At 35.2% G+C, this 26447-nt stretch overlaps 1 protein-coding gene across 1 annotated transcript; it reads right to left on the reverse strand.

The window, feature by feature from the left end:
* Window positions 1–440: 440 nt before the first annotated feature.
* Window positions 441–24521, reverse strand: LOC130457090 (deleted in malignant brain tumors 1 protein-like). Its single transcript, XM_056815476.1, has 5 exons — window positions 24197–24521; window positions 22385–22415; window positions 8890–9039; window positions 8060–8259; window positions 441–826 (listed from the first exon to the last, which is right to left on the reverse strand). The coding sequence occupies exons 1-5, from the start codon at window positions 24519–24521 to the stop codon at window positions 504–506; spliced, it is 1029 nt and encodes a 342-aa protein (XP_056671454.1). The 3' UTR covers window positions 441–503.
* Between the last annotated feature and the right edge of the window lie 1926 nt (window positions 24522–26447).

The raw sequence follows: 26447 nt of genomic DNA on the forward strand, positions 1-26447 counted from the left end.
CTCAATGATTTCCAGCAACATGGCTACATAGAATATTATAATGCAACACTGAATTGGGAGTTGGGAAACCAGGGGTTCTAGTCCAAAATATAGGAAATGGGTTAAATAACTTCATATCTATGGATTTGTTTCCTCATATATCAAAGAAAGTGAGTGTACTAGATGAGTGAATGGAGAGCTTTCCATTTATACTATTTATATAATTTCTAAGAAGGGGAGAAGACAGTGCTTTAGAATTAGGCAGACTTGGGTGGCATTGTGTAGTTTTGACAGTGAGAAACAAGGAAGACAACAAAATCATGTCATAGAGCTCATTAATGGAAGAAAAGTGAGAGTCAGGGAATTGCAGCAAGCTTAAGGCCTCAAAGCATACAGGTCATGTTAGCTGCTAGTCCTTTTACTGTTGTCCTTTCAGGACAAAAATAAAATTGACTGATCACAGTATTATTTCCTTAGAAGATAATTTTTCTTAGTACTTGTTTAGGTTGTAGTTTAAAAAGTTATTATTTGACTTTAGAGCAGATAACACTGGCATCTTCGTAGTGACCGCAGTTGTGGGAGAACCAACCTCTGTGAGAACAGTCAATGAGATTATATTCTTTCCCTGTACACTGGACATCATCTAGGGCAATGGGTCCTGATCCTTGGCCAAAATAGGCATTTCCTGGGGCAGAAACAGCTGCCCCACAGCCAAGTTGTCTACATACTACTTGGGCATCCTGCAGATCCCAGTCATCATCACAGATCGTCCCCCACAGTCCACTGTGATAAACCTCCACCCGGCCTTCACATCTGTTGGAGGAATCTACTAGTCTCAAGGTGCCATCTAGAAAAGAACAGAAATAACTATAAATAACCTAATGAAAAAAAATGCTCCAAATCACTTATAAGATAAATTCAAATTACAGTAACTCTAAGTTTCCATTTCTTACTTATCAGATTGTTGAAAAAGACAAAAAAGAAAAATAGTAGTTGTTGGAAGGAATATGGATAGATACATTAATGAACTGTTGATAGAGCTAAGAATTTCTCTATTCTGGAAAGCCATTTCTGGAAATGAATTCTGGAAAGCACTAAACTGCCAAACTCACTAAACAGTATTCCCCTTGACCCTGTTACCTCACTACTAGGCATATATACTCCAAAGAGATTTAAAAAAATATGGAGTAAAATGATCTGGATATACACAATTTTCAGAACAGCATTTTTTAAAGCAAAGAACTTGAAACAAAATAAGGATGTAAGAGTTGAGAAATGACTAAATAAATTATGTTATGTCAGTATAATAATCATATAAACAATAATGAAAAATTCAAAAGAAGCCGGGAACACATAAATGATAATAATAATAATGATCTTTGCTAGATTGTGATCTATGGATATTTGGGAACATAAAACAGTAATTTTTGCATGATTTTACATGTAGTCATTTTATCTAGCTGCCCCCCCCCCCCATACCAAACTGCTTTATATTCCATCTAATTCTCTATCTTGGCTATCTTCCTTTCTGTCCTGTTGTCATGTGTGTATCCCAGCCCCATCCACTTTTTACCTTTTGCTCTGGGCATAGAAGTCATCCTTGGTACCACCATGTCTAGAAAGGGTGGAAGTGATTGTTCTATGGATGAACTCATCATCTCTACAACTCTCCAGTCTAAAACTCACTTCTCGAACCATTGCACTTTTATCTGTGTCCCTTTAAGTTCCTTAAAGGCTGGAACTATCTCCCTTTTGTATTGACAGTTCTCATTCCTTGAGACTCATTTACTTTTGTCCCATTGTGAGGTATATATGATGATTTTCATAGGAAATAATCAGTTCTATCAAGTTTAATCTGATCCCCGAGATCAAGAGTCCAATGACCATTACAAATTAAATCTTTTGGACTTAAACTTTGACTTTGACCTGGTTCAGATCAAAGTGATAGTGTAGTAGTAGTGATAGTGTAGTAGTAGCATAAGTGGTGGTATCATATCCTTCTGTTGGAGAAAGGAGATCAATGAAGATCAATCACATTTGGAGTCTTTGCTTATCCTATTAAGCCCATTCTTAAAAAAAAACAAAAAACTCTAAGGGATGTGGTTCCTTATATTTACTTTTCTATATTCTTCTTGTGTACAAGAAAACTTACCAAGATATCACCTTAGGTACTATTAGTCTAGTGCCTAGCACAAGGAAATACTGATTAGATGCTTTTCCATTCATTCACACAAGAGAAGATTGGACTTACCTTCTGTAGGAGGAATCCCTGTATCACATTCTGTTGGAGAAAGGAGTCAAAAGTGAGATCAATTAAGAAGATACAAAAAAGGATTCCTCTTGATAAGTCTGAAAATGTGCCCAAGTGCCTACTGACCCACATGGAGAGAAATGAGCATATGGTGTTTCCCCCTAGAAGAATATAAGGTTCTTGAGGGCACAGACTATTTCTGTTTCTGAAACCTGAACAGTTACTCACACAGGCTTAGGACTTTCTCCCTGTTGTTGACTGGAGTACAGACACTGGAATCATGATTTAGCTGGTATAGGAAACTCTCAAGTGTGGGATCTCTTTTGAACAATACAGACTGGCACATTCTTGGCAACTTCCATCCTCTTAGCTTGGAACAGTGAGAGCCTCTGCTCAGTCACATGGCCAGTATGTATCAGAGGTTGGTGCCTTGAATTTGGGTGTTTTTAGCTTTAAAACTCTCTCTCTCTCTTTTTTCTACTTCACCACTCTGATTTTCATTTATTATCATGGAATTTGGAGAATATAATGTCCCTATTAATTCTGAGGGTGTCTAGGAGACACAATGGATAGAGGGCTGGTCCTGAAGTCAGGAAGAGCCATCTTCCAGAATTCAAATCTGGCCTCAGACACATATTAGTTGTGAGACTCCAAGAAAGTCACTTAACCCTATTTCCCTCAGTTTCCTCATCTGTAAAATGAGTTGGAGAAGGAAATGGTAAATTACTCTAACATCTTTGCCAAGAAAACCCCAAAAAGAGTCATGAAGAGTTGGACACAACTGAAAAACGACTAAACAACAAGATTAGTTCTCATTTCATGAGACCCATTTACGTTTGGCCCATTGTGAGGTATTTGTGGTGATTTTCATAGGAAATAATCAGTTCTATCAAGTTTAATATGATCCCCGAGATCAAGAGTCCAATGACCATTACAAATTAAATCTTTTGGGCTTAACCTTTGATTTTGGCTCTTAATAGAGCCTAGACAAGCTCTTAAGACCTACCTGGTTCAGGAGTTGTAGTGATAGCTGTAGTAGTAGCATAAGTAGTGGTATCATATCCTTCTGTTGGAGAAAGGAGATCGATGAAGATCAATCACATTTGGAGTCTTTGCTTATCCTATTAAGCCCATTCTTTTTTTTTTTTAATCACTATGGGATCTGATTCCTTACATATACTTCTCTATGTTTTTCTTTTGATACATAGTATACAAGAAATCTTACCAAGAAATCACTTTAGGCACAATTAATCTAGTGCCTAGCACAAGTAAATACTGATTAGATGCTTTTCCATTCATTCACACAAGAGAAGATTGGACTTACCTTCTGTAGGAGGAATCCCTGTATCACATTCTGTTGGAGAAAGGAGTCAAAAGTGAGATCAATTAAGAAGACACAAAAAAGGATTCCTCTTGATAAGTCTGAAAATGTGCCCAAGTGCCTACTGACCCACATGGAGAGAAATGAGCATATGGTGTTTCCCCCCTAGAAGAATATAAGGTTCTTGAGGGCACAGACTATTTCTGTTTCTGAAACCTGAAGAGTTACTCACACAGGCTTAGGACTTTCTCCCTGTTGTTGACTGGAGTACAGACACTGGAATCATGATTTAGCTGGTATAGGAAACTCTCAAGTGTGGGATCTCTTTTGAACAATACAGACTGGCACATTCTTGGCAACTTCCATCCTCTTAGCTTGGAACAGTGAGAGCCTCTGCTCAGTCACATGGCCAGTATGTATCAGAGGTTGGTGCCTTGAATTTGGGTGTTTTTAGCTTTAAAACTCTCTCTCTCTCTTTTTTCTACTTCACCACTCTGATTTTCATTTATTATCATGGAATTTGGAGAATATAATGTCCCTATTAATTCTGAGGGTGTCTAGGAGACACAATGGATAGAGGGCTGGTCCTGAAGTCAGGAAGAGCCATCTTCCAGAATTCAAATCTGGCCTCAGACACATATTAGTTGTGAGACTCCAAGAAAGTCACTTAACCCTATTTCCCTCAGTTTCCTCATCTGTAAAATGAGTTGGAGAAGGAAATGGTAAATTACTCTAACATCTTTGCCAAGAAAACCCCAAAAAGAGTCATGAAGAGTTGGACACAACTGAAAAACGACTAAACAACAAGATTAGTTCTCATTTCATGAGACCCATTTACGTTTGGCCCATTGTGAGGTATTTGTGGTGATTTTCATAGGAAATAATCAGTTCTATCAAGTTTAATATGATCCCCGAGATCAAGAGTCCAATGACCATTACAAAGTAAATCTTTTGGGCTTAACCTTTGATTTTGGCTCTTAATAGAGCCTAGACAAGCTCTTAAGACCTACCTGGTTCAGGAGTTGTAGTGATAGCTGTAGTAGTAGCATAAGTAGTGGTATCATATCCTTCTGTTGGAGAAAGGAGATCGATGAAGATCAATCACATTTGGAGTCTTTGCTTATCCTATTAAGCCCATTCTTTTTTTTTAAATCACTAAGAGATCTCATTCCTTACATGTACTTCTCTATATTCTTCTTTTTGTACATAGTGTACAAGAAATTTTGCCAAGAAATCACCTAACTGGCAACCTTATCTGTCAATAACCTAGCCACAAACCATATAAAAAGGCAAACAAGCAGCCAAGTTAGATAGGCTAGAGCAAGTCTACATGTAGTTTACTTACAAGAGAGACTTTTAGGCCCTCATTCAGTGTTTATTAACATGTAAGCCAAGGTAACTTTAATGGTAACTTCTCTTTGCCCTCCAAACCTTCAGTTCTGTTTTTCCTGAAGCTTTAACAAGTTTGTTTTTCTATTCCTCAGGTTACAGGAGATTTACTATTCTAATATTATTTAAATAATATATAATAGATAGGAAATCTTTCAATTTTGACTTTGTATCCCTAGTTGGTGCCTAATAAAATACTTGGTGAATAAATAAATGGAAGGGTTTAGAACTGAGAAAGAGACTTAGCATTGAGGAATGACAGCAAAAGAGAAGAAAGTGAAATTAAAAGGCAGCAACAAGAATTCACACCCTACAGTACTTTGGAAACTTTATTGTTAAGGATAAGCAACCCTGCCCACTTCAATAGCTCCTGAAGCTGTTGTCATCTAATTACCATGGAATCTTCAAGAAGTAGTTCTATTAGGTATCCTTTGCTCAAGAAGATAGGGAAGTGTGTAAACGATTTTGGAAAAAAATTCTATGCAAAAATGGCTAACATTTTGAGAAAAGAGGGTAATTTAAAGGGGAAAACTTCAGTTTAATTAATAATTTACCAAGATTTTGTTTTGTGCCAATGGCTATGCTGATCTAGAGACTCAAATACAAAGAATGAAATAGTTCCCTTTTCTTAAGGAATTTACTTTCTCTCATGAAAGTAATAAATAGTAAAGCTGGAAAATTATATTAGAAGCATATTCATAAAGTGTTTTATAGGGCAAATGAAGGAGTTGATATTTTCTCTTAGAGACAGTGGGAACCAGGAGAGTTTGTTGAATAGGGAAGTGATATGGCTAGATCTTAAAGAATATCACTACCAAAAAAAAGGAAAAAAAAAAGAATATCACTACCAGCCATGCAGAGAATAGATTGGGATATGAGAGATTAAAGGCAGAGACTATATGAGCCCATTATAATAGTTTAGGGGAGATATAATGAGGGCAGAAATTAAGATAATGGTTTTATGTGAATAGAGAGAAAGGGTCAGATAGGTTAGATATTGTGTAGGATTGGCTAACTGGATATGTGGGCTAATTGAGAGTGATATTATTAAAGTTATACATCTATGAGACTAGGAAAGTAATGGTGCCTTTGATAAAAATGTGTAAGTTTGGAAGACACATGGATTTTTGGGGAAAAGATGAGTTATGTTTTGGGTGTGTCTAGATTGAGATACATCAATAATAACCAGTTGAAATGTCCAGTGGGCATCTAGTGATTTGGAATTGAAATTCAGGTAAGAGGTTGAGGCTGGATGTATTGGTCTACCATTTATCTGCACAAAGATGATAATGCATGGGAAATGATGTTATCAAGAGAGAATGTAGAAAGATAAAAGAAGAGTACCTTGGAGAGAATCTTGGGGAAGACTCAGAGGTAAGGGGTATAATACAGATGATGAACTAGCAAAGGAGATAGAGAAGTAGTCAGACAGACATAGGAGAACCAGGAATGAGTTATGATGAAAACTCAGAAAGGGAGATGATTCAGAAGAGAGGATAGAAAACAGTTTCAAATCAGCAGGGTGATCAAAGAGGATGAGAAATGGGTTATTTCATATGGAATAGGATTTTTCAAAAAGGATGTTATTGGAATTTGGTTCCTAGAAGCTTCTTAATTTCATTATTTGCTGTTTTGATAGCATTAGATCCACAAAACCAAAGAATTTTGGAAGGGATTTCTGGAGCTATCTAGATCAATCCACATACCTACAGAGTCCCTGCCATAACATTATGGATGACTAGTGTCATATATAGGCTTTGATAGAAGGAAATCTCATTTCATTTTTAATAGTTTTGATTGTTAGCAAGTTTTCTTTCTACATTAAAGCTTAAAATTTCATATTCCTTCCATTGTTATCCTTCTCTATAAGGCCAAAAAAAAAGACGTCTAAGCCTTCTTTCACTTGATAGACTTTTAAGTATATGAACACAGTTTTCCTGTCCTTCTTGAGTTTTCTCTCTAGGTTAACCATCCTTAATTCTTTTAGCTTATCTTCATATAATATGGTCCCAAGGCCCTTTATTTGGTATCTATCTTATCAGTATCCTAACTATATTATCTCAAAAAAATGATTTTCCATATGTGAACTAATCAGTGTGTTATTTTGCTATACTCTCAATACCTTATTCTTGAAGGTATACCTCTCTTGGTACAATTCAAGACTGTATCTGTTTCTTATTTTATTTTTTTGGGTGGGCTGTCATAGTAAACTGTCGACCCACATTGATCTTGGAGTCCCCTACATCTCTTAGACCTTTTTTTTTTGATAAATTGATATTTAATGATGCCTCCTGCATCTTGTATTTTTGCAGTCAAATTTTTCTATCCAATTATAGAACATTAAATTTATCTCTTTTAAATGTTGGTTGTAATAAATATGCACATGTCATTTCCCAGGGAGAAACTCTATTCCATGATGGGGAAAAGACGTTACCTGAACAGATGACACTGGCATCTTCCTTCATGGTGGTTACAGTTATGAGAGACACTATGGGGACACTGCCAAAGATAGCCTTCGGTTCCTTTACACTGTACTTCATCCATTAATATGGGTCCTGAGCCCTGGCCAAAATAAACATTTCCTGGGGCCAAGGGAGCTTCCCCATAGCCCAATTGTCTGCAGACTACTTGAGCATCATTCAGGTCCCAGTCATCATCACAAATGGTCCCCCTACATTCCATTATTATAAATCTTCACTCGGCCTTCACACTTATTGTTGGAACCTTTCAATGTCAAGGAACTATCTGGGAAACACACCAAAAATATATTGATTGTTTGAGTTGCTGTCCATTTTTTGCTGCTTTAAAGATCAGTAGCAATATTCTTATAGGGAGTTTTGTGCAGGGTGCTATTTCCAAAAATCTTATCTTTAGGTTAATTAATTTTATAATTATTTTAGCCCTTTGTTACATTTTGATTGATGAGATATGGCTTGGGATATGGCCACCTGCACATGGAAAATGAAGAGAATTCTTCATTTTCTAAATTTAGCTCCAGTGAAAGGGGAACACAATGAACAATAATAAGTGATTAAATCAGTGACACATTAAAAAAAGCAAGAACAGATAGTTATTCTACTACTTATCACATCAAGATATCAGTCCTGGATATTTCTTACCTTTGTGGCTAGTACTATAGGAAGCAGAAAACCCTCGATTTGTGATACTGCCATCAGTTTTAAATAAAACTGTCATTTGGTGGGTGCTTGATGTCAATGTCCTAATGGGACCTTTGCAGAATCTTCCAAATGAAGCACCATCCAATGAACCATCAAAAACCTCAATGTAGTCATAAATACATACATCTTCAAGTTCCAATCTGCAGAACAGAAAAAGGAATGTAGGAGAAGAGTAGGGTTCCTTGTAATATACTTTGACAGCACCTGTCTTTATGATTCTCACTCTGACACTCATTGTACTTGTCTTCATAACAGGAAAAAATTATGGGAATTATCCTATACCATAAAAATAAGAACCTGTAGTTTAATGGAAAACATTTTTCTAACCCCAAATATATTCCCATAATCTGTAGATTTAGAAGGAAACTTTTCATAGAATGCTTCCAAAATTTGGTAATGAGCTGAAAATACCCCTGACTTCAGTGATTCTCTGCTGTTCAAAGAACTCATTTGAAGTAACAAAAAATCAGTCAGATGATTAAAGTATATCTTTGGACTCTTAAGAGTCAAGAGAGGCCAAGTCAACAAATTTAATAAGTACTTATTAGGTAGTGAGATATTAGTAGTAGGAACAAACCTTATAACTAGAAAATACCTACAAGCCTGGTGCAGAATTCTGAAATATTAGAGTAAAATATGGGCCTGTGCTTTTACCCATAAGCCAGAGTTTTCTTGACTGAAGAAGTGAATTGTTACAAAGCAGCTCAAGTTCATAAGTATCTGTCTACTAAGGGGAGGTGGTACAATGGGGTAACCAAGGACTTACTTACTGTAGATCATCAATGACCAGGCTGATTTGGAAATCAATGTCGGCTTTGATTTCCCAGATGCAATTTAGGAGATTGGGGTAGTTTTCAGGATAGTTTGGACTGGTAAATGATCCACTAGGATTGACGAGGATACCCCCACAACTGATTTTACTGTCTGTAAAACAAAAAAGAAAAAAAAGATCATTTGTGGAGACTCAAGAAGTTAGACTTATTTTTCATGGTAGTTATTTATTTTTAGAGTTTTTTTTTTTAGTTAATGCTATATTATTGGCATTGTAGGAAGCCCTGTTGTCCCATATGGGTCACTATGATTATGTTCTTTGATGCTCTGCTCTGAATCAGCACTAAATTGATGCTACTATTGCTGTGGTATGCTGGAGAAGAACCTTTGCTCCTCTAACAATAAGATTCAAAGATGGCCTCATATAATGGAACTGGTTCAGATTCTCAGCCTATAGAACTCTAATCAAAATGACCCTTATCAAGTTGGAGAAGACTACAATGCAATCAATTTATGTTCTTCCATTTTGAATATAAAGGCTCACCAGCACCTACTATTGTGGACAGTCAAGAAAGAGGATGTAAAAAGATACTTTGAAAAATTCACAGTGCAACATAAGTAGCATGCACAAGAGCATTATTATTACTTCCCTCCCCCATTTCCTACCTTTAGGTTGCCCCGAGACCTTTTCTGCTAAACATGCTAGAATGAGAAGGAAAAGAAGGACGAGACTTCTTAATGTCACCATGTTGTCAATGAATTGTTCTGGGCTATGCACACCTTTTATACTCACACTGAATTTTCCATCCTTGGAATTTATGCCAACTATATATTTTTTTTTATTAGTTTCTACTTGACAATTTTAGATAACCAATGCAGTGGGAACAAGTGAGAAAACCACAGATGTGCCCGATGTTGAATAGCTCATACTTCTTTCACATGCAGGTGGACATTATCAAAATCCACCATCCAAATATACATATTCAGAATTTCTATACTAAGGAGACAGAGGAAGAAAGGGCAAACTTTTAAAAAATCTTTTGGATCATTTCTTTCAGGAATATCAAAAAACCCTCTGTAGTTCAGAAGGTTAGATTCTTACTGGAGCTGTGGTCAACGGATCTAAAGTTGCAGTGATGGGAGTGGGAAGGAAAAGCATGGAGAAAAAGAATTAGAGGTCTAGAATATCAGTGTTAGAAGGAACTTTTTAATTTTTATTTAAAAAATGTTTGGAAAGGACTTTTGATATAATCTACCCCATTTTCTTTTACAAACAAGGAACTCAGGCTGTGAGCAGGCACTTACTCAGGTTCACATCAGCAAAGACAGGCTTAACATCTAGGTTTCCTAATTTCCAGGACCAGAGCTTTTTCCACTGCTAAAATTGAAGGCTAGAGGCAGCTAGGTGGCTCAGCGTGTTTTAATAATTGTTAGTTATAGTTCCAAATTGCTTTCCAGAATGACTGGATCAATTAAAAGCTCTACCAACAATGCATTAGTATGTCTCTTTTCCTATAGCTTCTCCATCATTTGTCATGTTTTTCTTATGTTCACTAGCCTGATGCAGGTAGGGAGGAACCTCAAAGTTGTTTTAATTTGAGTTTATTTATTTATTTTAATCTATCCTATTTATTTGTATATTTATTTATTATTTGCTAATTTACTCTCATTTATTTACTAGCATTTATTAGTAATTACTAGTTGTGCGACTATGGGTAAGTCATTTAATCCCGTTTGCCTTAGTTCCCTCAGCTGAAAAATTAACTGGAGAAGGCAATGGCAAACCGTCTATCTTTGCTAAGAAAATTCCTAAAAGGATGACACAGAATCAGAAATGACTGAACATAGTCGCAATCCTTTCTGTTGCTTATTCATCATCTACTCTTTCCCTCTCCGGTCTGAAAGACAATTTCATCCAGGCTTCTGGAATTTATTTATGTGACCTTTCCTATCTAGGTCCTGTATCCACTTGGTATATTGTGTGAGGTGTGGGAATAAAGCTAATTTTTGCCAGACTGCTATCTAGTTTTCCCAGGAGTTTATGTCAAGTAGTGAATACTTCCTTCCTTCAGTTATTGAGATCTTGGGGAAATAAGCAAGACTCAAGTTTTATATATACACACACCTTTTTGTCCAATGATACCTTAATTTAATTAACAATAAAAGAGGGATTGAGGGAGTTACCTGGGTATTTTAATATAACAAATAGACAAATTTGAACTTAAAAATTATGCTGCTATATTTGTTTGCTTTGGCATGTTTTGCAACTAATCTGATCTATTTTTTACTTCAATAATTACTGCTTTTTTGTATAGTTTTAACTTTGATACTGATAGACACCCTTCTTTCCCAATTATTTTTCATTATAACCCTTGATATTTTTGACCTTTTATTCCTTCACATGCATTTTATTATTTGTATAGTTCTATGAAATATTTATTTGGTAATTTGTTCAGTATATTTATTAAATAAGCAAATTAACTTAGGTAATATTGTCATTTTATTATAGTTGTTTGGCCTACCTGTGAACAATTAAAATTTTTGTAATTATTTTGATCTGTCTTTATTTCTTCAAGGATTATTTTATAGCTAAATTACTATAGTCCCTGGGTGAATCTTGGTAGGATACACTCTCAAATATTTCATATCTTCTGAGGTTATTTTCTCTTACTAGGTTTTGTTGGCTATATTTAGGAATGGAGATGGTTTATGTGATTTATTTTATATCCTGCAACTTTGTTGGAATTAATTATTTCAGTAATTTTTTATTAGATTCTCTAGGATTCTGTGGTTATATTATATCATATACAAAAGCAATAATTTTTCCTCTTTCATGTTTATTTCTTCCCCTACTTTTTTGTATTATTGCTGCAGTTAGCATTTCTTGTACTATGTTAAAAATCAGTGATGATAATGAACATCCTTGATTTACCTTTGATTTTAGTGGAAAGTTCTTTAACTTATTCACAGCACATATAATAATTTCTTTTGGATTTAGATAATTATTTTATGTTTACAAGAAAGACCATTTATTACTATGCCCTCTAGAATTTTTAAGAGAAATTGGTGCTGGATGATTGAGTAGCTTTTTCAATATTTATTTAGCAGTAATATAGATTTTATTATTTAAAATTATTAAACTTTAGATGACTTACATGGTTTGTTATTTTTATATTCTTCCTAATGTTGAACTAACACTATTTTTCTTGTATAAAAATGAGCTGATAATAGTTCTTTCTTACATGTTATTGTAACCTATTTGCTAATATTATATAAAATTTTGCATTGATATTCATTACTTTATCTGTTTGGGCTTTTCTTAGTTTAGATATCAAAATAATTATAAAAACAGATTGGGAGGTTGCCCTCTTTCTTATTACTCCAAATTGTTTATGTAGTATTAATTAATTATTCTTTTAATGTTTGATATAATTCACTTATGAACTCATGTGTTCTTAGAACTTTTTTTCTTTGAGAATTCATTATGACTGCTTCAATTTTTGGTAATTTTAAAATTTTATTTCTTCTTTTGTTAATCTATATATTTATATTTTATGTAAATTTTAATCAATTTTCTCTAAGTTATTCTGTTAGGATATGATCAGGCAAGATAATATCTAATAATTATTATTTCTTTTAATTGTTGTGTTCATTCTCTCTTTTTATTAACATTTTAATGTGAACAGTTTGTATTTCCTTTCTTTAGATCTGTTATTCATTTTAGTAATTTTTTTAAGCTCCTGATTTTATTTATCAATTCAATAGTCTTTTTGCTTCACATTTTAATCAGCTTCTCTAATTTTTGGAATTTCTGCTTTGCTATTTAGTTGGGCATTTTTATTTGTTGTTGAAGTTTTTTTAATTGCTTGCCAAATCCATTAATTTATTATTTTTCTCTTTTGTTGATGAACATGTTTACAGCTATAAATTTCCACCTCAGAATTGCTTTAGCTGTATCCCATAATATTTTCCTTTTTTCCTTTAATTTGTTCTTTAATCCACCAGTTCTTTAGAATTATGTTATTTGATCTACAGTTACTTTAAAATTATTTATTGAAGGACCTTTTATGGAATAAAATTTATATTGAATTGTAATTAGTAAATGTGCTTAATTGTTTTGCTTTCTAAACTTTTTGGTGAGATCTACATGCTCCAATACATGGTCAGTTTTTAAAAAAATACCTCTTACCTTTTGTCTTAGATTTGATACTAAGGAGCAGTCCTAAGGCAAATGATTGGTTAAGGCTAGGCAATTGGGGTTAAATGACTTGCCCAGGGTCATACAGCTAGGACCATGTTTGAATCCAGCTAATCTTAACTCCAGGCCTGACTGCACTGAGCCACCTAGCCACCCCATACATGGTCCGTTTATGTAAAGGTTGTCATTTGCAGTTGAGAAATATAGATAATTTTTTGAAAAGCAAAAAAAGAAAAATTTTAGATACAATCATCTGATCTGTTTTTACTCAATTCCTTAAGGGCAAATTCTAAAATAATTCTAGCCCAGGTACAATTCCCCTAAGAAAAAGAAAAGGTTAGATAAAATTAGATTTTTCTCTTTGCATCTGGGAAGCAGTGTAATCTCATGCAGATTTTTAGGTTTCCTGTAATGCAGCATAGATCCTGGAAATAGGATGGGAAAAAGAGCATATGAGCCCTTGGCACCTTGGAAAAGAGGCTTCCTGGGTCTTTGGGTTTCTTGTAATTTGTAAACTTCTCGGATTGTGCTTACACAACACCCAAATGGTTATTTGATTCAGCCAGTTCAGGGAAGAAATCTAATCAATTTTGTGATAGTTAGCAGTAATGGTGCTTTAAGGTTTGTAAAAGCCCCTTGCTTTATTTCATTTGATCCTCACAAAAATCTTGTGAAGTAGAGGTTATTATAATATTTTATTACTTAATATAATATATTTTATTATTTCTATTTTAGAGCAGAGGAGAATAAGACTGGGGAAATTTAAATGACTTTTTTAGGGTGACAGCTAGGAATTTCCCTAGGCAGACTATGGACTGAGGTTTTTCAGCATGTTTAGAGTATTATTCCTACAGCCATTATCAATTAAATATCATTTATTGAAAATAAGAAAAAGAATATTTGACTTTAAGTGAAAAGAGCTTTGGGTTTAAAACCAGAAGCTGTGATTTACTGCTTGGTGATTTTGGTGAAGTCATTTATCCATTTTGGGATTGTTTAGTGATTTTTTTTTGTAAAATATGGGAATTGGAGTAGGTGGTAAGTGTTATTGATTCCCATTCACTAGGTCTATTCAATTAAGTCTTTTAAAAAACACTTATTTTCTATCTTAGAATCATATTCCATTATGTACCATAATTTATTCATCCATTCCACTGCTGCCTATCTGATAGGTATCAGATGGAACCCCAGAGTTGTTATAATTCGAATTTCTCTATTAATGACTTTGAACATTTTTCATATATATACATATTGTTAGGTAGGATTTCTTCCTTTGAGAACTTCTTTATGTTGCTTGATCATTTCTTTATTGGTGAGTGACTCTTTTTCTTACCTATTTAAATCACTTCATTAAATATTTCATATATTAAACATTTATCAGGGAAATTGTGGCAAATATTTTCCCAGTTATTTATTTTCATCTAATTTTAGTTGCATTGATTTTATTTATCCAAATCTTTCATTCTATATATCAAACTTTTTGATATGTTGCTTTGCTAATATTCTATGTCATATTTTTACATTAATATTCATTTGGGATATTTGCATACAGTGTTCTTTCTCTGATTTATTGAATTTAGGTATCTGGCATCCTAGGATGGAGCATTACAGACCTCAGAGCTCCTAGACCTAGGATATGGCTGTCTAAGAGCTATAGTACTATGCTGATAGATAGCACACTGGTCAGTGCCCCTGTTCTCTACTAGTACCACCCCCTGAAGTTCCAACATCTCTGCTCTGGGGTTTTCTGATCACTCTGGATATTTTTGACCCTTCTGATGTTTTCCCAGAGGCTAGTGAATTTGCTTCAGTGGTTCCCTTTCCTACTGCCCTTTGCTGGAGAGGATGCTGGAGAGGGAGAATTGACTTACTATAGTTTTTCATTCTATTTCTTGATCATTATTCAGTTTGGTATGAAAATTTAGTATTTTGCTAGAGAATAGGTAATGGGAACTGGGCAACATACCTTTTCTTCAGGTGGCTGTCAGTAATCTTTCTAATCAATTCTGCTACCCTCCTTCAATTTATAGGTGATTTCTTACCATTCACATGCATAGTAAAGATTGTTATTTACATATATAACACACATATATACAATATATATATATATATGGTATAATTTGCTACCTTTCTACTGCTCTTTTCTTCTTTCATGCAGCAAGTCCTAATCATAGGTTCTCATTCTTTCTTTCTTTCCTTTTGTTCTCCATTTCATGGTCTATCCTCTGAAATGGAACTAATTCCTTCCTAAACCTAACCTCACTCTTAATCCCTGCCTCCTCTCTCTGAGTTCCAGTCCAATTCCCTGTTGGGTGTAGTATTTATTTCTACACCAAACCTTGTTGTATACTGTAAATAAATACTTGTTTTCTAGTTCAGATAAAAGGAAATTTTATGTGTAACCCTTTCCATCCCCCCTGTTATCCATGCTTATGGAACTTCCTTCTCTTGTATCTTACTCCATCTTCCTCTTTCTTCCCTAGGATATTCTTTTTCTCTCATTTTTAAAATCTTAAAATAAGAAAAAATACAGACAAACTGCTTCCAGGTTCTCTGTCTTATCTATTCCCTCAATGATCCTTGAAGCTATTAGAGTCCTTAGGGATCCTATTTTTCCTCTCTCTATTAAAATAGAAATCTATTAATAATCACATGGTCTCTTCTATCTGCTCAAATACATTTACATTTCAATATTTGACTTGTTTCCTATGTTTTCATTTCAAACTATCTACTCAGCACTGATCTTTTCTTCAGGAATAATTGGAAGACTTTTATTTCATGTATGATACATTTCCCCCTGGAAGATAATAGTCAGCTTTGCTAGAGATTTTCATTTCATATAAGTAGATTTTTATTTGTCAGATATTATTGCTATTATTGGCTTTGTCCTTTCCCTTTTGTAATTATGTGTTTTGAAATCTCCTCTTCTTTATAGTAATAACATTCAAGTTCTGTGTGATCTTGGTTATTGTTCCTTGTTATTAGAACTCTTTCCTTCTGATAGCTTTTTTCTTTGATATAGGAGGTCTGGATTTTGTTTCTGATGTTTTTGTTTTGAGTTTCTTTCAGGAGGTAACTGGTACATTCTTTTTATTTTTTACTTTGTCGTCCGGTTTTAATAAATATGGGAAGCTTTCCTTCCTTCTTTTTTTAAAAAAAGCTTTTATTGTTATATTTTGTTTATTTACATAACACATTTATCCTCAGTGTATCTATATCTCTTACATCATCCTTAGAGAGAGCCATCCTATATAATATATAATATTGTTGAATAGAAGAAAAAATGAAGAGGAAAATAAACATCAAAATATAAACTCAGCAAAAAGTCTGAAATTATATGAAACCACATTCATGGACCTCTGCAAAAGGTAGGGGGCATTTCTTCATATCTCCTCTCGGAAGTATACTTGTTCTTTATAATTTTGTCACATTCACTTTTAGGGTTTTTTCCTTTTAATTGTTTTGGTTACATGGTTCTGGTCATTGGGTATATTGTTTTCTTAGTTCTACTTTGTATCAGTTTACACAGATCATGCTTCTCTGTATTTATAACATTTATAATTTCCTAGGATATTGTCAGATAAATCATCACACAATTTGTTAAGCTTTTTCTAATTGACAGATATGTTCCTAGTTTCCAATTTTTTGCTGTCATGAAAAATTCTGCTATAAATAATTTGTGTATATGGGGATTTTCCCCTTATCAGTTGCTTCTTTGGAGTATAAACCTGGTGATAGAATCTTTGGATCAAAAGGTATGGAAATTTTATTCACTTCATTCTAATAATTCCAAATTACTTTACAAAATCATACTCTACCAACACTATACTAATGTGCCTGTCTTCCCACAACCTCCCTAACATCAACTCTTCCTGTCTTACCATCTTTATCAGTTTGCAGGGTTTGAGGTGAAACCTCTGAATTTTGATTTGTATTTCTCTTAATAGTGGTTTGGATCATTCTTTCATATGCTGTTAATAGTTTCAAATTTGTTTGAAAATTATTTGTTCACATTCTTTGATTCCTTCTCCACTGGGGAGTATAAGGGGTGAAGAAGGAGCTCTAATCTGACATCGGTTAGCTTATTTCATTAGTTTAGGTGCTAAGCACTGTTTTGCTGCTGAAGGATTATAAATTCTTCCAACGTGTTCTAAATTTGGCACCTTGGGACAAAGACCATGTCATCCTGCCTTAGTTATAAAGCCTTAAAGAAACCAAAGGGATTAGGATAAATCTATTTAGATTTTAGGTTACAGTCTTGTCTGAGAAATCCTCCTATTGCCAAATAGAACATATTTGAAGCCCATAAATGAGCAAATAGTAAAGCAATTAATTTGAGGGCAGAACTATTAAAGATCCTAGAAAGATGAGGTAATTGTTGCCTTTTGAGGAAAGCAAAGGTCTGAGACTATGAATGCTCTGTAAGGTGAAAGCCTGAATTATAAGGATCAGTCACTTAATTTCCCTGTGGTGGCTTCTAAATGAGGACCAGGGGGCAGATGACAACCTATCTAACTAGGACTAATAAACTACTATTTTCAGTGTTTACTAAGATAGGGCAGAAGATTTTTAAAAGCACCAATTCTCCAAGGAAAAGGCATGTACCCATTAATGATTATTAAGAAGCTATTAGTATTTTCTTTACCTTTTGGATTAAAACATTTCACAATTGAAAAACTTCACTCTACAATGAGGTTTAGGGGCAGATTGGAACAATGAATTTAATTTATTCATTAAGATATCCTATTTTTTAAAGGTTCTTAGATTAAAGAAATAGCAGGACACCCTGAATGAAATGAAGTCTTTCTCTGTAGATTTCATTCCCCTCATCAGTGGTTAAGGTTAGGGTTAGAAATCGGTGACGTATTTAGGGTTAGGGTCATGCCAGTAGACCCTAATGTGGCACCTTGACCTCATATTCTCCTTACTTTTCTCTGTCCTTGTGGTTTCACATTTGGTGCAGTGGATCATTCAAAGTCTGAGTTCCTTTAAATTAAAAGCATTCAAATATCCCCAGGTAAAATTAGTCTCTGAAGTGGTTAGCAAGCAGTTCTCAAGAAGGTAAAAGGAGATAAAAGCTATCAGGAAGAAAAATAGAAGCAGTCAGCAAGGAAGCTCTCTGAGATCTAAGGAGTTCTGTGAAAATCCTCAAAACCTCTTGTATGTTCCTTGTCCAAACTTTGGTCAATTGGGCCCCAAATCATTCCCTTTATGGGCAAAGCTAACTAAAATTCTACCAGGTCTTCTTCATAAAGTTACTCACAGCAGCCTCATTGATGCTCTTGGGTCATGAGTGGCCTTTCTAGTTGCACCAGTGTCCTGACCCACATCTTTCTTTCATGATCTTAATTTTCTTCATTTTTTGAAATTCTTTGTTCTTTCTGTTATTCCTTCTCTGTGTTTTGCCCTCAGTTTCCCATATTTCCTCCCTATTTTTACCTTTCCTGTTCTCTTTCTTTCTTTCTTCAGTAGATACTTTGGCTGGAAGGGACCTTAGAGATTCAACTTTCAATAATGTAATAAACATTATTGTAATATAATATAATTTTGAATATCCTACATTATTGTAAAGATGTAATTTTGAATATCCTACTCAATATGGTGTAATTCTAAGGAAATTATTTGGAGGCCACTACATTTAGCATAATCCTAATGGTTATTATTTTTCATTTGTGCAATTTTAGATCTAAACTACATGCCCTTTTTTAGCAGAACAACAAAGGCTGAAAGACTGAGTTCCAGAACTTCAAGAGGTAAAACCAATTTCTTGCCAACTCTATGGGGGTAAAATCAAGCCTGCTTTTTTTTTTTTCAAAATAGGTAGAACATTTATAAAGGGGACAATATTTTCATTAAGGAAAAAAAACCTTGCTTTTCTTCCATAATCACCAATAACCTTGTTGTTTGTTGTTTTGTTGTGGCCCAGATTTCTAGAAAAAAAATTCAACTTAGCTCTACTTATTGTTATTTCTTTAATTCCTCTCAATTCTTAATATTTTAAGTCCTCTAGATCAAGGGACCAATTCTTCATAACCATTTTTATTGACTCATGTACCCTTTCGGCAATTGGGTGAGGTCTACTAGATCCTTCTCAAAGTAATGTTTTTCAATGCATAAAATAAAATAGAATTACAAAAGAAATCAATAATATTGAAATTATTATATATTATTATTTATATGTATATACTCACACATATATTCCAAGGTTAAAAGCTTCTGCTCTAGACTATCTGTCTTGAAGGGGACATGTGGATAAGGTTTTTATCTTTACCAATCCCAGTGTCTCACCTATTCTGGGCTATCCTCCAAGAGTGCAATTTTGACCCTGAGGCTCGTAACTGAGGAGGGGGTTGCTTTTAACATGAGGTAATAATTAGTGTCCATTGGTATGCCTTCCATTAACAATAGACACAACTAGCTCTTGGCAAAGGCATTTACTAAGCTGATAAAGTAAAAGTGGTAGCTTAAAAATATTTTTCTTTTCAAATATTTGGAGCATACTTTCTCCCCTAACATATTGTATCTATAGTAAGATTGATTTCAAACTTAGAGGATATTGGTTGTAAGACATATAGGTAGACTTCATGTGTGCCAAGATAACTCATAGCTTTTCGTACTCTCAAGCCAATAAATTCTTTTAGACTTGATAGAGTAGCCCCTCTCCTTTGGAATTTTGGAGGATTTGTCCCAGAACATGGCCACTCTGCTTAGACCATACCTTCCTCCTCTTACTAAGTGTTCTAAGAGATATGACATTCCCTTGGTCCACTCCACTGCTCTTCCCTTCATTCTGGAACACCTGCCACTCTGAGCCACCTGAACAATTGTTACTTATAATATCAGGATGAATGGTCCCAGAGTCACCTTTACTATTTTACTTGGGATAATTTTAAGGACTTTTAATTCAACATAGAATTCAGATAGGATTGATTGTATTGATTCCAGAAAAAGATCTGGAAGAGGCATTCAGTCAGAGAAGGGAGTGAGAATTCAAGACCCTAAGTCTTGTTTCCTATATATTTATATAGAAGATGATGACTTATTTTTTAGATTTCTTTAACTTATTAATCTTTCCTTGTATTATTTTATCAACTTTCATTTTTCTTGGCAGGAAATATTAATAACCATATGGGATAATTTATTTATTTATTTCTGAAAGTTCATTTAATTAATTAATTAATTTAGAATATTTACCCATGGTTACATGATTCACCCCCCTCCTGTAGCCAACAAGCAATTCCACTGGGTTTTACATGTGTCATTGATCCAGTCCTATTTCCATATTGTTAGTATTTGCACTAGGGTGAACATTTAGAGTATATATTCCCAATCATATCCATATGGGATAATTTAAAACAACAGAGAAGGGATTCAGAGATTATAGTCTCAGATCTGCCAATAATGAGCTGAAGGACCTCACCTCTTTGGTCTCAGTTTCTCATCTTTCAATTAGAGGGTCAGACTAGATAATGATGTAGAGATTCCTTCCATTTTTAACAGTGAGCAACTATACAATTTCTATATATTGAAAAACTTGTGTTCCTCAGAGTCAGATAAGCTGTGGTGGAATGGAGTGGTCCTGGAAATGAGAAAAAATCAGGAGGAAAACCCACTAAATCAAGTGATGAGGTTCTCTACTGTAATAAATTTGGAAGTTTGGGAGCTGCAATAAGCCTAAGATACCAAAACACTCAAATCATCTCAGCCTCTAGGCTTTTATATTTTAATTAATCAAATTTATTTTTTAGTATCAGAGACAATTTTTAATATGTATTTCTTAAATTGTGGATTCAAAATGACTATATAATGGAGCAGATGACACTGGCATCATTGAGGTGACTACAGTTATGGGAGAACCAGTCTTTGTGAGAACACTCCCTTAGGTGGGATTCATTCCCTGTACACTGGACATCATATAGGGAAACTGGTCCTGAGCCTTGGCCAAAATGAGAATTTCTTGGGGCAGAAATAGCTGTCCCACAGCCCATTTGTCTGCAGACCACCTCAGCATCCTTCAGGTCCCAGCTGTCATCACACACCGTTCCCCATTGTCCATCATGGTAAACCTCTACACGACCTTCGCATCTGACTGAGGAAGCTGCCAGTCTCAAGGAGGAATCTGGAACAAGAATAGAAATGATTAATATAAAATTACAATTAATTGAAAAAGTATTGAGCATTAGGGGACCATGATGATGATCAGCAGTTGATCAAAGCTCTCTCCTCAAGGTTAATAGCCAACAATATCCAGTGTATCTTCATAATAACTATTATGTAAAGGGAGCAAGAATTGCCCCCATCTAGAAAAGTAAAATAACTTGCCCTGGGTCAAGCAGCAAGTTAGCATTAGATGAAGGACAAAAACCCTATTTTTTATTCTCTTCTCTTATCATTGCATTGCCTTCCTCCCAGATCAGACATAGGATAGAAGCAATATACTCTTTTGGTGAATATTTACATAGTCTCGAAACCATGGGCTGAAGACCAGGGTAATGTGATTATTTTTGGAGGGAAATTCTCTAATGGTTTCTATGAAGTCCTTTAGAACAGGAACATGGGACTATTTAATTCTAGGACAAATAGACCCATCTATTTCAGTACTTCTTGAGACTGTCCCTAATAACACTCACTGAAGTTTATAATAATGACCTTGAATCTTCAAAAATGTTGAGATTATTTTCAGCATCCTTTTCTTGAGATGGCAGGGAAGTGAGTAAAAATGTTTGGAAGATTTTTTACTCCAAATGGTTAAATGTAAATAGGGATAGAACACTTAAAAAAGGAAGATTTAGTGACATGGAGAATTCACTTAGATGGAATAGCTCATTCTCCAATGATATAAGGTGTTAGTAAAATTTTGTCACCAGAATTTTCTTAATCCATCTTAAATTAGATATTCCAGTTTACCTTCTTTGTAACATCACATTCACAGAATCACAGATTTTGATATTTGGAAAAGGCTTTCAAAATAATCTAATTCATATCCCCAAAAGAATTTGCGCTGTAACACACCTGATAAATATTCATGTATCCTTGTCTTGAAGACACTCAATAAATACCCACTTTTTTTAGAAGTAGCCTTTCCATTTTTGGATAGCTCTGATTTTTAGGAAGTTGTTCCTTATGTTAAGTCTAAATTTGGCTTTTTACAACCCCTGTCCATTTGCTAGTTCTGCCCTGTGAAGCCAAAGAGAACAAATTTAAATCTTATCTACAGGACAGTCTTCCAAATATTTGAATGCAACTGTCATTCTCTCCCTGAGTCTTCTCTAGGTTAAACACCATTTCTTTTCAACTGATCTTCAGGACTTCCGGTTAAGATGGCGGCTTAGAGAAAGCTAAAGCTCAGATCTCCGGAAAACCCTTCCTGACCGATCTCAAACGATAAGCTCCTAAGGCGCCGAAATTCAAAACGATCAACAGCACAGACCCTGGGAACCCTCCTCCTGGACCTGGACCCGGTTCAAAAGGTACGGCTCCCCTCAAAAGCCAGAACCCGAGATCCCTCGGACCTCAGGGGTAGGAGCACAGAGTCCAAGGCTCCCGGAAGCCGCAGCCCTGCGGGGCTCAGAGAGCAGAACCCTCAGGGCCTTCTACAGTCCGGGTGAAAGTTACTGCCTGGGGCTTCCGCTGCAGAGAGCTGGTCGAAACAACAGCAACCCTCAGGGCGGGCAAGACAGCCTCACTGGCTGGATCCTGCTATCCAAGTCTCAGCGAAAGTCCCTGCCCTCAGAGCTTGGGCTAGCTGCAGCCCATCCCCCCGCAGGCTGACGAAACAGCCTCACGGCCAGCGATTCTGAAGGCAACTTCCGGAAAGCGAGCTAGGGGGAGAGTGTGGCCTCGTGGTCTGACCCTTCCATTCCAGTTCCAGTGAGGCATATTCAGTTTAACCCAGGGAAAGCTCATAGAACCATCTGCCCAGGACTGCCTCTGAACACCAGACAGAGACAAGAAAAACTAATCCTCCACATTCAGAAATGGCAAACTCCACAGAACCACAGAAGCCCCAAAATACCAAGAAAAATAAGAAGAAAGGGGCGACTTTGGACACATTCTATGGAGCCAAAATACAAAATACAGAGCAGACAGAAGATAATATAAAAGAAAATGCTCCAAAACCTTCCAAAGGAAATGGAAACTCTCCACAAACCTATGAAGAATTTGAATCAGAAATGACCAAAAAGATGGAAGCCTTCTGGGAGGAAAAGTTGGAAATAATGCAAAAGAAATTCACGCATCTACAAAACCAGTTTGACCAAACTGTAAAAGAAAACCAGGCTTTCAAGGCCAGAATCAGGCAGCTCGAAGACAACAATCGTGTAAAAGAGCAAGAATCAATAAAGCAAAGCCAAAATACCAAGAAATTAGAAGAGAACATAAAATATCTCACCGACAAGGTGATAGATCTGGAAAATAGGGGGAGAAGGGATAATTTAAGAATAATTGGACTCCCAGAAAAGCCAGAAATAAACACCAAACTGGACATGGTGATACAAGATATAATCAAAGAAAATTGCCCAGAGATTCTAGAACAAGGGGGCAATACAGCCACTGACAGAGCTCACAGAACACCTTCTACACTAAACCCCCAAAAGACAACTCCCAGGAATGTAATTGCCAAATTTCAACTGATCTTCATTTGATATAACTGGAGGTTTGCCATCATTCTGATTGCCTAACTTATTAATGTCCATTCTAAACTGCATATTCTGAACTGAATACAATTTGCCATATGTGTCCCAACCAGTGCAGAAAATCGGCAGGACTATTTCTTTCTTAAGTTTTTTTTTTTATGGAGTCTGAGATTGCATTGGCATTTTTTTGTTCACCATCTTATATTGTTGGCTCACACTGACCTGGTAGTCCATCAAGACTCCCAGATATATTTTTAAAGTCAAATTACCATTTAATCATTTTATATTTGTGAAGTTAATTTATTAAAGCCAACTATAAGACTTACATTTCTCTTTATTAAATTTCTGGTTTCCATAAATGTATGAGAATATGGCATTCTCTAGAAAGATTCTAATTCTTTTAGAAAAATTAGAAAAAAAAAAGAAAAGATTTCTAATTCAGAGACAGAGAAGATAGTAGGTAAAAGATAGTACCTGAGCAGATGACACCAGCATCTTCATAGTGGCCACAATTGTGGGAGAACCAGCCTCTGTGGGAACACTCCCAAAGATGGTGTTCATTCCCTGTACACTGTACATCGTCCATTGCAATGGGTCCTGAGCCTTCTCCAAAATAGGCATTTCCCAGGGAGGAAACAGCACTCCCACAGTCCAGTTGTCTGCAAACTACCTGAGCATCACTTAGGTCCCAATCATCATCACAAATAGTCCCCCACTTTCCATCATGGTAAATCTCTACCCGGCCTTCACACTTGCTGTAGCTGCTTATCAATCTCAGGGAACCCTCTGGAAAACACATCAAGAAATTTGTTTTATTTGAGTATTTATCTATTTTCATGTTTAGTAGTCAGGGTTAACTCTTCCCCAGAAAAGTTTGGGAAGGGTCCATCTCCCAAAGGGCATATTATTAGGGAATGATTTATCATGATTTTTTCCAACCCTCTGCTCCATTTTGATAGAGGAGATGTGACTTGGGAGGAGGCAACTGGAACACTGGAAATGAAGAGAATTCTCCAATCTCCAAATTTAGTCCCAAATGAAAAAGGAGTACAATCATCTACAATGGATGACTAGACCCGCAGTTAGACATTGTATGATTTTCCCCACTCCACAATTCATCTTGAATGTATCTTACCTTTATGGATAGAGCTATAGGAAGCAGAAAACCCTCGCTCTGTGATGCTTCCATCAGTTTTAAAAACTACTGTCATTTGGTTGGATTGTGATGTTAGTGCTTGAATGGGACCTTTGCAGAATCTTCCAAGTAAAGGACCATCCATTGAGCCATCAAAAACCTCAACATAATCATATTTGCAGGAATTATCAAATTCTAGTCTGTGGGACAGAAAACCAAGATGATAAAATTTATTATTCCACTCATCCCAGTTGCATTTGAAGCCATGCCAGTAATGGAAAATGGCAGAATTTCCTGTAGCATACCTTGGCAGTGCCTATCTTTTTAGCTCTCACTGTGACATTTGTTGTTCTTTCCCATGTAAGGGAGGAAATTTCCTACTAGTAATCCTATGTGAAAAATAGCAATAAATTGTTGACTTAATTGAAAATATTTCTTCAACTATATTTTTCACACAAGCAATAAATTTAGAAGAATTCTTTATAGAAAATGAGTCTGTTATTTTAAGGAATCACTGCTTTACTGAAAAGATGTATATATTAATATTTTTCAGGCATTAAATGTAAGCTATTTAAGTGATGCAAAGAGGGGCAGCTAAGTGTCTCAGTGGATGGAGAACCAAGCCTAGAGACATGAGGTTCTAGGTTCAAAACTGGCCTTAGATAATACCTGTGTGATCCTGAATAAGTCACTTAACCCAGTTACCTCACCCTTAACATTTTTCTGCCTTGGAACTGTTACTTAGTATTAATTCTAAGACAGAAGGAAAGAATTTAAAAAATATAAAATACATTACTCAAAGTAAATTATTTTATAAAATGAATATTGATCCTTTAAATTAATCTTTTGTGTCAATTCATATTTTCATGGATCAGCATTGTTTAAGGTAGGTTTGTCTATCAAGGTGTCTGAAAATGAGTTCAAAATTCTTCCAATGTAAATTGTTTTCCTGTTGATCAAAGAATGAATTGCAAATGAAACAAGTGTCCCAGAAAGCCAACTGGAACACATATGAAAGGAAAATTGTTTTATTTCATCTTTGAATTCTAAGGTCTTATTCTTCCTCTTTCCTTATCATTAAATCCACTTCTACCATGACTAGGTGAAGCACTGGCCAATGATGGCAGATTTAGAGTCAACTTTTCAAGTTGTAAACATGTTTAACCATCAAACTCATGAATTACTTTTGGTTTATTGATGTTTTTTAGTACTTTATTGTCTTTTTTCTTCATACCAATAGAATTCTCTCTAGAAACTCAGAAGTACATTTGAGAAAAACATTGATCCATTGGTCATATTTGATGTATACTCATTCTGTATTTATAATCTACCACTCTTTCTACCAAGAGGAGAGAATGGGGTCATGAGAGTTTTCCAAGGTCATTACCTTGTGCCCAAATAAGACTACTACTCAGAAAAAGAAAAATGTTGCATATAGCATCATGTTAAATTGTACCAATAATTAGGTCACATTAATTAATTAAAATGTAGGTCACATATTATAAAAGCATCTTGGAATCATGTTTTTCCTTCTCAAGAAGCATATTGCTTCAAGGAGCAGCAACCTAAGTATGATTTAAATAGTTTATC

This window comes from Monodelphis domestica, chromosome 1 (genome assembly GCF_027887165.1).
Source record: "Monodelphis domestica isolate mMonDom1 chromosome 1, mMonDom1.pri, whole genome shotgun sequence".
Lineage (NCBI taxonomy): Eukaryota > Metazoa > Chordata > Mammalia > Didelphimorphia > Didelphidae > Monodelphis > Monodelphis domestica.

Excerpts from the sequence above, each read along its gene's own strand:
- LOC130457090 (XM_056815476.1), bottom strand. The coding sequence starts at position 24,521 with ATGTGTTTTCCAGAGGGTTCCCTGAGATTGATAAGCAGCTACAGCAAG. Across the intron at positions 9,040-22,384 it reads ACCGGAAGTCCTGAAGATCA|TAAAATCAGTTGTGGGGGTA; the intron begins GTTGAAAAGAAA and ends TTTTACAGACAG. Across the intron at positions 827-8,059 it reads CTATAGTACTAGCCACAAAG|ATGGCACCTTGAGACTAGTA; the intron begins GTAAGAAATATC and ends GTTCTTTTCTAG.